The sequence below is a fragment of the Crocuta crocuta genome, unplaced genomic scaffold, assembly GCF_008692635.1.
Source record: "Crocuta crocuta isolate KB4526 unplaced genomic scaffold, BGI_CrCroc_1.0 scaffold561, whole genome shotgun sequence".
Lineage (NCBI taxonomy): Eukaryota > Metazoa > Chordata > Mammalia > Carnivora > Hyaenidae > Crocuta > Crocuta crocuta.
In genome coordinates, this window is record NW_027530529.1 from 479,008 (window position 1) to 492,704 (window position 13,697).

The window sequence follows — 13,697 nt, forward strand, 5'->3', positions numbered from 1 at the left end:
TGGTCAATCTCAAATGAAACTACAGACTGTCAAATTTTAGAAGAATAAGATAAACTAGAACTTATCCAAGAGGGTGAGCAGGATAAGGAAAGATTTGGGATATAAGCTTATTTAAAGACTTACATGTCTGATTCTGGCAGATGGGCCTCTGTGAGGCAGAACAAACAGTTCTAGAATCAGCTGTTAGAAGCTGAGTTCATCTAACCCAGAAAGACTGTGCAGCAATCAGAGGTGTCCAGCAGTACACAGGGTCAGAGGCAGAGAGCTGCGCATCACAAAAGATTCTTAAATGGAGGCTGTTCAGAGTGCTGGTGATGCCCTTCTCCACTAATAGCTCCACCCATCAGTCCCAAAGGCTGATCTCTCCGACAAGCCCTATTACTTCATACCTGTCCAAATAGTTGACAATATTTGGGTTCTTGTTTTCCCTCATGACCAGGATCTCATTAATAATCAGCTCTTTCTTCGGCTGCTGCTGAAGGTTCATCTGCTTAATGGCCACCTGAGATCAGAGTACATTCAATGAGCAACCAGTCATTCAACGTTTACTGAGCAACTACTTAGTACTAGACCTAAACACTAAAGAGACAGACATGAATCAAATACAGTCTTAGCCCTCGTAGAATTCACATAAACCCGTGTATTCAATGTAAGGTTCCCAGGCCAGCAGCATCAACATCGTTTTGCAACTTGTTAGAAATTAAAGTCTTAATTTTTAAAAAAATTTTTTTGAGAGAGAGAATGCACGCAAGTGGGAGAGGAGCAGAGAGAGAGAGAGAAGGAGAACAAGAATCCCAAGTAGGCTCCATGCTGCCAGCGCACAGCCCAACATGGGGCTCGATCTCATGAACTGAACCATGAGATCATGACCTGAGCTGAAATCAAGAGTCAAATGCTTAACTGACTGAACCACCCAGGTGCCCCAGAAATTAAGTTTTTAGGTCCCACCCAGACAGAATCAGAAATTCTGTCTTAATAAATGCTCGAGGTGATTCTGAAGTGCACCAAAGTGTGAGGATCAAACTTTCAACTAATAAAATACTCATATGAGAAAAATATTAAAGTGTTACCGAAACACAAAATAGAGCATGAACTCCTTTAATATGGCAATGTTGAGAGGCTTCATAAAGGGGGTATGGAAAGATAAATCAGAGTTGAGTACATTAAGAGAGAAGGGGAAAAGGGGATGAGATCCCTAATATTTATGTATCAAAAAGAACTTATTAGGCTTTTTGTCTATAGGAATGAGTTAATTTCCACATAACACAAATATAAGGTATAAGTTTCCAAGACTCTTTTGCATCCATTTCTTCTATATGTCAAGTACTAGGTAAGGTATTCTCAGGTTTATTTCATTTAATCCTCAGAGACACACTATGAGTTAAGTATTAATACTGATTCCTTTTGAAGATACGGAAATCATGATTCAGAGAGGATATGTGGTTTGCACACACAGTGAATCAGTAGCAAAGTCAGGATTAGAACCCTCAAAACTGATGCCCATTTCTCCTGCACACACGGCCACATTAGTCTTCCCCATAGTACACGTTTGATAACACTCTGACCTGCTCAAAAACATAAATGGCTTCTGTTTGCCTAGAGATGCTCCTCAGCCCAACATTTAAAGTTCTCATGATCTGACCCCTATACTTCCCACTGTATTCCTTCACATACTCTGTGATCTGATCTACTCTCCATGTGGAGTACCCTGCATCCTTTGCACGTGCTCAAAAGCTATTTATACATTGTGTCAGACCAAAAGAAACCTCATTCTCCAAACCCTATAGGCTTTTCTCTCTTCTTTAAAGCCTTGTAAGATCATATTCATAGTTCTCTTAGGGACCTTATCCCATAGTGCCTTTATGATTAGTTAGGGCATGTAGCTCTAGAAGCTTGAGAGCTCATTTGAAAACTCAGAATCTCTGGTGCCGAATACAGGACCTGACACACAGTGGTTGCTTAACAAATGTTTGTGGAAATGAAGAGAGAAAGAGAGAATTCAATGGGTTGATAAGTACTTTGTTTCTAAACTATAAACAGTACCAGCAATAGACTACTCTATTCCACAGAACTTAGATTATTTGATAAATGTTTATTCCCTAGAGATATATTCTTTTCCTGCTTAACAGACAAGAACATGGAACACCTAACAGAACTGAAGGAGTCCTTCCAGAAGCAGCAAGAACTGTAAAAAATGAATAATCCACATTTTTATGGGAAAAACCCATAACTCTCACATTTCTTTAAGTAAAGTATAGGCAGTCTTCTGCAGAGATTTAGTTCATCAATAATAAAAGAAATGATTCTTCTAAACATTTTGACTACTTCCATTCCTTACCCCAAGTGAGAAAAATTTGCTTCGGAGTGGGGTCTCCTATCAGATTAGGCTTCTGGTCTGGCTGTAGCATTCTATAATGTTTGATTATTAGCTTTTTCTAATATCTGAAGAGCAACACATTGATCTAAAAGCATATTAAATATAGTCAACCCTTATAATACATATTAAAATCTGGGGCCAAAGGAATATCTTTAGAGTTCCTCTGGCCATCCTAAAGGATGGGACAGTGCTTACGGACCTCAAAGAGGCCACTGCTAGAAGCAGCAAGGGAGATGACTGGCAGGCAGAGGATGGCACAGAGGTAGTAGCCGGGTACCAGGGATCCTTTTCAAAAGCCACTGACTAAATATGTGCTAGGCTAAGTGCCCTTCACCTGGTCAGTCCCTCTTAGGCCAGCAGATAGCATTCCTATCAAAGAAAAAGAATTGGGCTTGAGCTCTGAGGACCTAAGCTCTGAGGCTGTCTGTCATTTACTGACCTTGACCAATCACAAGCTCTCTGTGCCTTGGTCTATCAATATATTGAGGATAATAATCCCAACTTTGGTTCCCTTCTTTGCAGGACTGTTTTGAGAACTAAATAGGAGATACTGGCCAATGCATTACTCAAATACAAGTAAAAATTTTAAATAATAAAGGAATAGAACAATAAAAATATGAATTGTAGTAATAACTGCATTTGAGGAATATCTAGCCCAGAGCAGCAAGAATGACCACATCAACAGGAACAACAGCAAAAACCAACCACCTTCCCACCAACGCTGTTTATTCAATGCTTACTATGTGCCAGGTGCCAGGTTAGGTGCTCTAGTTACATATCTCAGTAAAAACTAACAACAACCCTCCAAGAAAAAAATCATTATCTGTATTCTCAAGTAAGGAAATTGAGACTAAGATGTATAAGAACATTGACCAAGGTCATAATCAATGCCCTCAGGTCCATACAACTGCAAAGTCTCTTCCAATCTATTCCTTCAATAAAACACATTCCCTCTAAGAATAGGCTTGAAAAATAGTTGTTGGATCTGTAACTGGGAGGCTTCCTGGCACTAACATGCTAATCTTCCTACATGTGACAGACAACAGTTCTGTTCTTCCCAGGCGGATCCCCAATAAGCACTCACTCACAAAGACTGAGAGCATCTTGCCAGCTCCACTAATGATTTATGCTCCCTGGGGCAGGAAATGAGGCCTTCCTGACCACACTGCATTAGCCACTCTAATGGACTTGCTTCCATTCACAGTTTTGTAACCACAAGGCCGGCATATAGTGAAGTCAAGTTTCTATTTCCTGTGGCCAGCTTCTCACACATGCAGGCTCCAGGCCTTTCCAGGAACTGCCCATCACCAGCCTGTCTCTCATCATGGGCCATAGGGCCCCAGAGCCCAGAAACGTGACAAGGAGCCCTAGTACCTAACCTTAGCTCTGTTGTGGCCTTGCGCCTGGAGAGCGCAGGTCTAGAATCAAGATTCTAACCCAGCCCTTGCTAACTGCTGGTAGCATAAACTTGCATAAGTTATCTAAATTCTTTGAGCCTCAAATTCTTAATCAGTAAAATGTAAATAATATTGCCTACCACACAGGGTTCTTTTTAGGATTGGTATAACCACTTCTTTTCTATCTCTGCCTCTAATTCACCGTGTTTAAAACTGGCACAGTAATACCTTCCTTACTGACCATGACTTTAATACAGGTTCCAGTCCTCCGATCTGTTCTCCACACTGCGAGACTTTTCTATGTACCCAATGGCAAGTGTGGTCTCTAACGCTTATATATGATTTTAATGTCTGCGTGCCTGCACAGGACTCAGTATTTCACACAGTTCTTAGACAAAGTGTGGCATAAGGCAAGCCTTCAGCAACTACTTTGTGGAACAAATAATAATAAATATGTAATTTTTAATTGTATATAATAAATAGATAACTTTAATTCTTCAAGTGTATGATGGAGTCTTACATGCATTGCTTTACTGAATTCTTCCAACACTTTTGGTAGGTATGTATATGTTATCATGCACATTTTATAAATAAAATTCAGATTCAAAGAAGTCACATGACTTGCCCCAAATCATTTAAGTACTAACAACAGTAAGCATCTAGGTTGTTGAATTCTCATCTCAAAGAACAATGACTAAATCCTTATATAATGATTTTTTTTTAAGTTGACTTATCCTCAATGGAGCCTCAATACTTGGTTTAGATGCTTGTAAAAGAGCACCTCACAAGAGCAAGGTGAAATATGTGCTATCCCTACTGACCATGCCTTCTCCAATAGACTAGGGGGTTTCAACTACCAAACATACACAAGCAGGTCCTAGCAGCCTCCCTTCGAGGAGCAGTACTCTATCACGGGAACAAGAGGTCTCTCACACAACCTCTGAGTCTAGTACTCTGCTACCTAAGAACTTGTACCGGCAGCTCCCATCCCCAGCCCATCCTCCAGCATTCCTGCTCTACAACCAAAGGACAGAATGCAAGGAAAACTCAAGTACTCTATATTCCCTTCATGGCTTCCTCCTGCTGAAGATCTTGGGTCAGGAGGCCTTAGCAATAAAGTCAGAGTTCTCCCAGCTTAATGAAATGAGAGAGACAAAGAGGTGCTTCCAAATGAGGACTTCTATGTCTACTGGAATTCTGGGCGTGGACTAATGGAAGATCACTAGATTAGGAGTCAAGAGACTCCTAATGTGTTTAAATCTCTTCTATGTCACATTTCTCTACCAAACACCAAACTTGTATAAACAATCATCCACTAGGCAGTGCCAGAAGAAGTTCTCTCAGACAATATCCAACTTCTTCAAACCTGTACCTCCACCTTTTTATTTTTTTCTCCTTGACCAGGATGGCTCACTTGTGAGTCATCCTCACATTCATCAATTACCAGATTCTGTCAAATCTACCTAAGTACCTCTCAAATCCAGCCACTTCCTCCCATTCATACTACGCTACCGCCGCAGTCCAAACCATCATCTCTCACCTAAAATTATGCAGTAACTGCCTGACTCACCTGCTCCAAACTTAACTCGTCCAATCTGTTCTCCATGCTATAGCCACAGAGACTTTTTCCAAAATCTCTAAGTGCCATTGTTACTCCTCTGTTTAGTTCTAGTCTTCCATAGTTTCTTACTAAGGAAGAAGTGTCCCTATTAAGCTAAGAACTAAAAATTAACCCAAAATAAAAAGAAACAGAACTGCTGAGGAACCATAGTTGGTGGTTAATACTCACCTCCTGTCCTGTGGCCACATCCATTGCAGTGTACACAGTGCCTGAAGCACTACATGACAGATGAGAGAGAGAAAAAAAAACACTGGTATTAAATGAAGTGACATTTGTCAAATGTAGATCTATATACGACCTGGCAATGTAAGTGTTCATACTAATAGCAGCAAAAGTAACCCTCCCCAACTCCTCTTCCCCTTACCCTATTCTCATATGTGAGAGGCAGTACATGGTAGAAAGAAAATACAGGCTTTAGTGACCAAAAGACCTAAGTTTCAAAATGAAATGTCTACCGAGTATCTACTGGCTATATGATCCTGAACAAGTGACTTAATTTCTCTGGGTTTCACTCTCCTCTTGGCAAAGTGAAGATAAGAGATACGAGACTATAAGAGAATTTAAATCAATTAGTTCATAAAGCACTTAGCCAACTGCCTAGAATATAATAGGTCTTCAATATATATTAGTTTCCTGCTCTTGCTCTTCCTCCTCTCTTCTCCATTACCCTTGGCAGTTTCCTTTAACCTCTCATGGCCTCAAACTCTTCATTTGTAAACCTTGGTAAGATCAGATATATAGTTTTTAACCAGGGGTGAGGAGTGAGGGGAAAGGGATCCAAGAGAAATTTTCAGAATGAGGTGTGTGTTGGGGGGGGGGGGTGGCTTGCTTAGATTTTTAGCAAAAGAGCTATGGACTGCTGGGGTGGCAGTAATGTTCTATTTCTTAATGTAGATACTAGCTACATGGGTGTGTTCATTTCATAAAATTCATTGAGTTGTACACTTATCTGTGTTAAATTCAATTACAATTTACATTTAAAAACTATAACTACTAAAAAAAACAGAAAAAAGGGGCACCTGGGTGGCTTAGTCGGTTAAGCGTCCGACTTCGGCTCAGGTCATGATCTCACGGGCCGTGGGTTCCAGCCCCGCATCAGGCTCTTTGCTGACAGCTAGCTCAGAGCCTGGAGCCTGCTTCAGATTCTGTATCTCCCTGTCTCTCTAACCCTCCCCTGCTCACTCTATCTCTCTCTCTCTCAGAAATAGATAAAAACATTTTAAAAAAAAAACTAAAAAAACAGAAAATTAATCTCATGGTGCTTTGATCTTATGAACCTTTAAAACAGTGTTTTTCAATCATTTATCCTATCAAGAGGATATGTGAATTTTATTTTGCAGTTTATATTGTAAAATAGTTTTTATTTTTCATTTTTTCAAACATAAAATATTAAATATGGTCTTTCAAACACATATGCTACCTGAAAATCTGATATAATTTTTACCCCATCCCCAAGGTAAAAATAATCTCACAATACACACATATGTATATGTACAATACACATACATACATATATATATACACACACACTCACGCATATAGAGAGAAAGAGAACAGGAAGAAGGAAGGCAGAGACAAATTATGAATAATGCTAGGAAAGCAATCATGTCCATTCTAAATAACTAAAAACTTAATTTTATGCCAATGACCATGAACCCTGTATATCTGTAGGTGAGTGACAGGCAACAACATTTGTAACTGTATGCGCTGTATGTCAGATACATATGTGCAATGTGAAGAAATCTTAAAGTCTATATATCACCAAAATGCATTCTGAGATTATGCTACCCAGGGAAATCAGGTCAATTTAGAGAGGAAAGTCACTTGTAGGCTGTGCAGCTCGAAATTATGGTCACCAGCTTCCACGCCACCACTCTTTAGTTAGAAGCATACCTACATGCCAGGAAATTGTGATCATCAGATATGGGCTATAAGAACTGGATTATTTGTATTGGCAGTTACCTTCCCATTGCCTGATCATTCTATCTGTAGCCATTTTCTGTCACTAAGCCGGTATCTATTTTCTTAAACCCATCTTCCTCCATCCTACCGTAAGCATCATTCTTCAAGGGCAAATATGCCCAGGCTCCAGGGGACTGGACATTTTGGGACTATGTCTCCATGATTACAGAGGTTTAGAAGTCAGGCCCACTAGTTAATACTTGATAATTTTACCTTAATAAGACATATGAATTTCAGGTCCAAAAACAAATTTCTTCAGGTCTTAAGGGATAAAAAGCATACAAAAATTATAACTACCAATTCATATTTGTGTAGCATTTATTTTTTACTATTTTTTTTAAGTAGGCTCCATGCCCAACATGGGGCTTGAACACACGACCCTGATGTCAAGAGTTGCATGTTCTACCAACTGAGCCAGCCAGGTGCCCTGGCATTTATATTTTAAAATAATGGAATGTGGAAGCATCAGCATTAGGTGCTTAATACATTTTTCATTCCTCCCTTAGCACTAGCAGACCCATCAAATAAGCAAGGAAATACGTTTTGCAGATGTTGCCTATTTATGGCTATATATGTTGCAAATGTTCATTTCTGAATTTAAAAAAAAAAGCCAGAGGGACACCTGGGTGGCTCAGTCACTTAAGCATCGACTTCGACTCAGGGCATAATCTCACGGTTTGTGAGTTCGAGCCCCATGTTGGACTCTGTGCTGACAGTTCAGAGCCTAGAGCCTGCTTCTGATTCTGTGTCTCCCTCTCTCTCTGCCCCTCCCCTGCTTGCACTCTCTTTCTCTCTCAAAAAGAAATAAACATTAATTAAAAATATTAAGAAAATAAAAATTAAGGAAAAAAAAAAGAAAAGTCAGAAGTTCTGGAAGTGAAAGGCTCTGAGTCTATAATCCCTCTCTTAAATTTACAACTGAAGTCCAGAGATGGGACCTGACTTGCCCACACTTGTCCATGCACCTTTCTGCTACATTCTTAATATCGCAATGTAGTTACCTAAAGGAAATGCCATCCCAGGTTATTTTGAGACAAGCAATATGATTTCTCCTCAAGGTGTTAACTACCTTATATCAGTTCAGACTTGCAAAAGCATGTCTGGTAGGAAAAGCACTGGACCAGGAAAAATAAGATCCATTCATGTCCAGGGTTATTTTGAGGATTAAATTAAACAACGGATGCAAATAACAGATGTAAGCTGTAGAATGATGTACAAAAACATCATTATATAATGCAATGCTTTATTTTCAGAAGTTCTTGGATCCCTAAGAAAGAAAACTAGAACAGAAAACTTCAAAGACTTCATTAGCAACAATGCTTTCACCAGATTAGCTGAGAGCTTTCTAGAAGTCAGGTGCTTTTCTTTCAGCACCTGAACTGAAAGTTCAGTTTCTTTTTAATTTTAGCTATTTGGGTAGGTCTACAGAAATCTCATTATTTTGCTTTTTTTATACAGCAATATAACGTAAGTAATCTGCACAAATTTTAAGTGTGCAACTTGATGATTTTTCAATATGTACACACCCATGAGCTAACCATTAAGAACACCACCAAAGGTTCCTTATGCCCCTTCCCAATTCACATGCCCTTCCCAGACAACAACCATTATTCTGACTTCTATTAGCATAAATAAGTTTTGCTTGCTCTTGAACTTCATATAACAAACATCATATAGTGTCTGCTCTTTTATATCTGGCTTCTTTTGCTCAAGATAATGGCCAAACACTTTTAAGACTGAACACAGTATATTATAATTCTTTGTTTGACAGTCGATAGACATGAGGTCTTTGAAGACAGAGTATGTGTCGGATTCATAGCTGTATTCATAGTGCCTGGCACATAGACAGGAACTCAGTTACGAGTTGCTGAGTTCAGTACACTGAGGGCAGCATGCAAGATTCAGAGAAGAAATCAGAGAGCAGGAGACATGAATCCTGGCATCCACCTAGAAAAGCAGGTCCCATTACACTAGCAGAAGGGTCTGTAGTTCTGAGTCTTCCATTTCACATTAGTGCTGGTAGGTCTCAGCGCCAGGTCAACAGGGTTAATCTGAAAAAGCAGAGCTGTAATTTCGGAAGCAGGTTTTGTGCTAAGAAAATAAATGGTTTTTGCACTCTCACTGAAGGGTTATTTTTAGCAACATGGTCAGCTAAATGGCACATCTCTCATACTAAGCATAATTCTGCCAAACCTGAAGTCAGCCTAACAGAACACTTCCAGATGGGTGAGGGATGAGGTAGAGAAAGAACAAGGTTTATGAGAGGCAAAACAAAAGCAAAATCATATATACCAGCATACACAATTTTTAAGTCATTTCTCTACGGAAAGAAAATGCCCCTACTAACCCTTGTCCAATCTTCTCAAACCGTGTATATTTCTTCTTAGGATCGCCCACACTCACTATGCTCCCTTTGAAAGAAACAGAGACCATGAATCATTTTTTTCCCAGATCAAGATACAAAACAGGGCCCATATTCCCCCAAACCTGGAGCTAGCAAGGATTAAAAAACTATCTCTAACACCCAAGGACTAAGTAGGTCCTTAGCTTTTGCCCCTAAGGTCCAACCAAAAATTTCATCTCCTTACGGCTTTTATTCATAGTATTCTATTCCGTTTCTGAACTCCTAAAGGCTACCATTCATTTTTAAATTCATTCATTCAATAAACATTTACTCATTTAATATGCTCACTTACTATGTACCAAGCCTTATGTTGAATACTAGGAATAAAGGGATAGTTAAAACAGTCCCTGCTCTCAAGAAACTCAGTCTCATGGAGGCAACATAAAAGTAAGCATAAAGTTCCATGAAAATGCAATTGTTGTAACACAGAAAGAGGCACAAAATACAGACTGGAAAGTCTCCAGAAAGGAAGTGATATGTGATTTTTACAGGGTAAGCAGGAGTTAGCCAGGGAGAGGAAAGTCAAGAAGGGGTTACAGCAGGAAGTATATCAAGTGCAAAGACACAAAGATATGAGAGAGGCTGGGTTTTACCATCTAGATGGTGAAACCGAGGCCCACGGAAGGAAAGATACTTCTTCCCGAGATCACACAGCAAATGGGTGGGCAGAGCTAAGATTAGGTGTTTGGTCTCCCAGTCCAGTGCGCTCTCCCCAACACCAATGACTAGTATTTGATAATTTTCACATATATTATCTCATTTGGTTTACAAACAAGACAGTTATTAACATCCCTATCTCAAATATGAGAATAGGGAGGCCTAGAGAATAGTAGGAAATTGCCCAAGACCTCAAGTCAGTGGCAAGGCTGGGGCTTCAAACCAAGTGTCTTTAACTCCCAGGCCAGTCTACTGTCCCTAATTCTATGTTCTAAGTATTATTGCTTTAAAACAAATCTGGTTCAGAGAAAAACACTGCATACAGGAGTAAACAGATGGCTAGATAAGTAGCTTTTCCTACTTCATTTCATAAGGGCTCTGGGCAAGGGCAACTATTAAAAGAGTGAAATTTTTTAAAAAGTCAAATAAGAGTTACCAGGAAGTTATCGAGAGTGGCTAAGCTAAAGAACCAGAAACTAGGCTTTAAAATGCATTGCTAGTTTGCAGATTTGGCCAAATCAGTCACATCAAATCCCCTTTAGAAGTAAATAGGTACAGGGGTGCCTGGATGGCCAGTCAGTTAAATGTCTGATTTCAGCTCAGGTCATGATCTCATGGCTCGTGGGTTCAAGCCCCACATCAGGCTCTGTGTGGACAGCTCAGAGCCTGGAGTCAGCTTCACATACTGTCTCCCTCTCTCTCCACCCCTCCCCCACTCTCACTCTGTTTCTCCCTCTCTCTCTCTCAAAAATAAACATTTTTATTATGTTTATTTTTTAACATAAAAAAGAACTACATAGGTACAAAGAATAAATTAAAGTCCTCATCAAATGATTTTTCCAACCCCAAAGACCAACCTACTCCTTCCTGCTAGTATGAATTCTCTTACAGTTTACTGAAACACAGAAACAAGCTATTCTAACACACCCTCATTTCTGGCCACTAAAGAAAGTGAAATGGAAGTTTCCACCTGAGAGCAAGAGGCAGCATATTCTAATTACAGGAGCAGAGGTTGGGCCCTAACCTCAGCCCTGTTACTTTCTGGCTGTGCAATCGTTGGGCAGGGTATTTAGCATAACCTGAGCCTTAAATACCTTAACTGCAAAAAATGAGGATTATAAAGTCTATCTTCAAGAGGAATAAATGAACAAAAAAAAAAAAATCAAGAAAATACCTTGCTTGTCATTTGGTACATAGCATAGGCTCACAAAATGTTAGTTTGCTTTCACTCTTTTCCTACAACCAACATGGCAGATCTGTCTTTTCCTTGGTCAATGTTAAGCATCAATAATCAAGCAACCTTTCCGACCAGCTATGAACAAGGCCTCGGTCTTTCTCAACACAACATTCCAGACTATTCACTAGATAAGCTATTTTTCATTTCCATAACCCATGCCTAAGGTTAAGAGATGCCTAGCTATCAAAGTGAGCAAACCACACTCTCATCACATTCCCATCCTAATGTGACATCCTATGAGGGCTGCTGAGAGAGAGGAGATGGCCGCAGGGGCAAGGTGAGAATCAAACCTTATGTGGCTAAGATATCAAGCATAGCCAGCCAGCCACATAGACAAAGCCTAGGACCAGAATCCTTTTAGCAATGGTTTTCCATCTTTGTGCTCATCCAGTCACATACAAAAGGTGAGTTCAGAAGGCTACAAAATGCTTACGTAATTTCTCTAAGATCTCCTCATCAGACATTTTAGGCTTCTTCTTCTGCTTCTCAGTATTCCGGGTCAGAGCATCTGGTGGAATGGTATTATTCTCAGTAGGTGAAATGGGAGACGTAGCCACATCTCGAGTAGGAGTAACAGGAAGCGGTTCAATCACAGATCGTGTGTATACCTGCATTATTGGTGCAAGAATTTGGCAAGGCCAGTCTTTGTTAGCATGGGAGACGCTCAGGAGCCTCTTATACATGTGTTAAAACATTCACAGAAAAACAAATCCCAACAAACTCATCCCTTCTCCTAGGTCAAAATCTATACTCCTCCTCTGTGCCCAGGCTCATCCTCTGTGGGTGGAACGGCCTTACTTGTTCTCACATACACAATATAAATTAGGAATTAACAATGTCATTTTAGAAAGGAATGCTATGGATGGGGGCGCCTGGGTGGCTCAGTCAGTTGAGTATCCGACTTCGGCTCAGGTCATGATCTCACAGTTCGTGGGTTTGAGCCCTGCGTCGGGCTCTGTGCTGACAGCTTGGAGCCTGGAGCCTGCTTCATATTCTGTGTCTCCTTCTCTCTTTGTTCCTCCCCCGCTCTCACTGTCTCTCTCAGAAAATGAATGTTAAAAATTAAAAAAAAAGGAATGATATGAAGATCAAATTTATCAATTATTTATTAAATATTTACTGCCTTTCTGATATCTGCTAAGACCTATGTTAAGCACTATTAATACATATATATCTCCTGTTTTTGAGAAGTTCTTGGCTTAGTGGGGAAATTTTTTTAAATGAACACACTTGTAAACTTTAAAAAGGCCCTATCAATGTGAGCTATCTTGACAACTGTGCAATTTTGAAGCTCATTGTGATCTACAGAAAGGGTGATTCCACAGATTCTGTTTATAAGTTCTCATCCTATAAGTTCATCTAAACCCCTTAAACTTCCCTCACATCATCTCCTATAGTCAATGAACCTGTGGTTGAACATCTCCCTGAATACTCCAAAGGCAGCTTTTTTTTCTTTTTCTTTTTTTTTTTGTATTATCACAGACTGTAAGCCCTGGACCATTCTTTCACTGTAAAGCTCTTGTCATATAAAAAGTCCAAAGAATCATCTAATAGAGTATCATCTGATGATAAGTTAGTGTGCAATGATGCTAAATCAAATAAAAGGTATGGGGACCATATTGTGCAAAATGAGAACAGAGGGACTGTGGCTATTTTGAGATGCAAGAACCTCAAAGGAAGTTAAATAAAAATCACGGCTAATACCCAGCATCAAAATGCACTCCTGATGTCCAGCATATTAATAGCACTAACATATTTATAAATTCCTTTGGGCCTTTTAGTATCATCAATGATCTTCTAAGAGGTAGAATGCTAAATATTTAACAGAGAAGAAAAGATCTGCAGCAGGCTGATTCGTTGCTTCCCAGGAGACCAGAATAATTTATGTAAGTCCCGCACTAAGTAACATTAATTCTGTATATCCTCCTGCTGTGGAGAACCTAACTAGAGTTAGATTGGTATAAACACCAATTACCTAGGATTCGTTGAGACTATGTGCAAACCAGTGATAAATAATGACACCACTTCTTGTCTTTAATCAT

General features: G+C 39.7%; 1 protein-coding gene across 2 annotated transcripts in view; it reads right to left on the minus strand.

Moving 5' to 3' along the window:
* Positions 1-13,697, minus strand: part of PAK1 (p21 (RAC1) activated kinase 1) — an 87,455-nt gene that overhangs the window by 18,875 nt on the left and 54,883 nt on the right. For both annotated transcript variants that reach the window (XM_077767531.1, XM_077767530.1), the window contains exons 7-10: positions 12,089-12,263; positions 9,705-9,768; positions 5,564-5,612; positions 390-502 (exon numbers count right to left, since the gene is read on the minus strand). In XM_077767531.1, the coding sequence (XP_077623657.1) occupies positions 390-502; positions 5,564-5,612; positions 9,705-9,768; positions 12,089-12,263 (401 nt within the window). The remainder of the gene's footprint in view (positions 1-389; positions 503-5,563; positions 5,613-9,704; positions 9,769-12,088; positions 12,264-13,697) is intronic.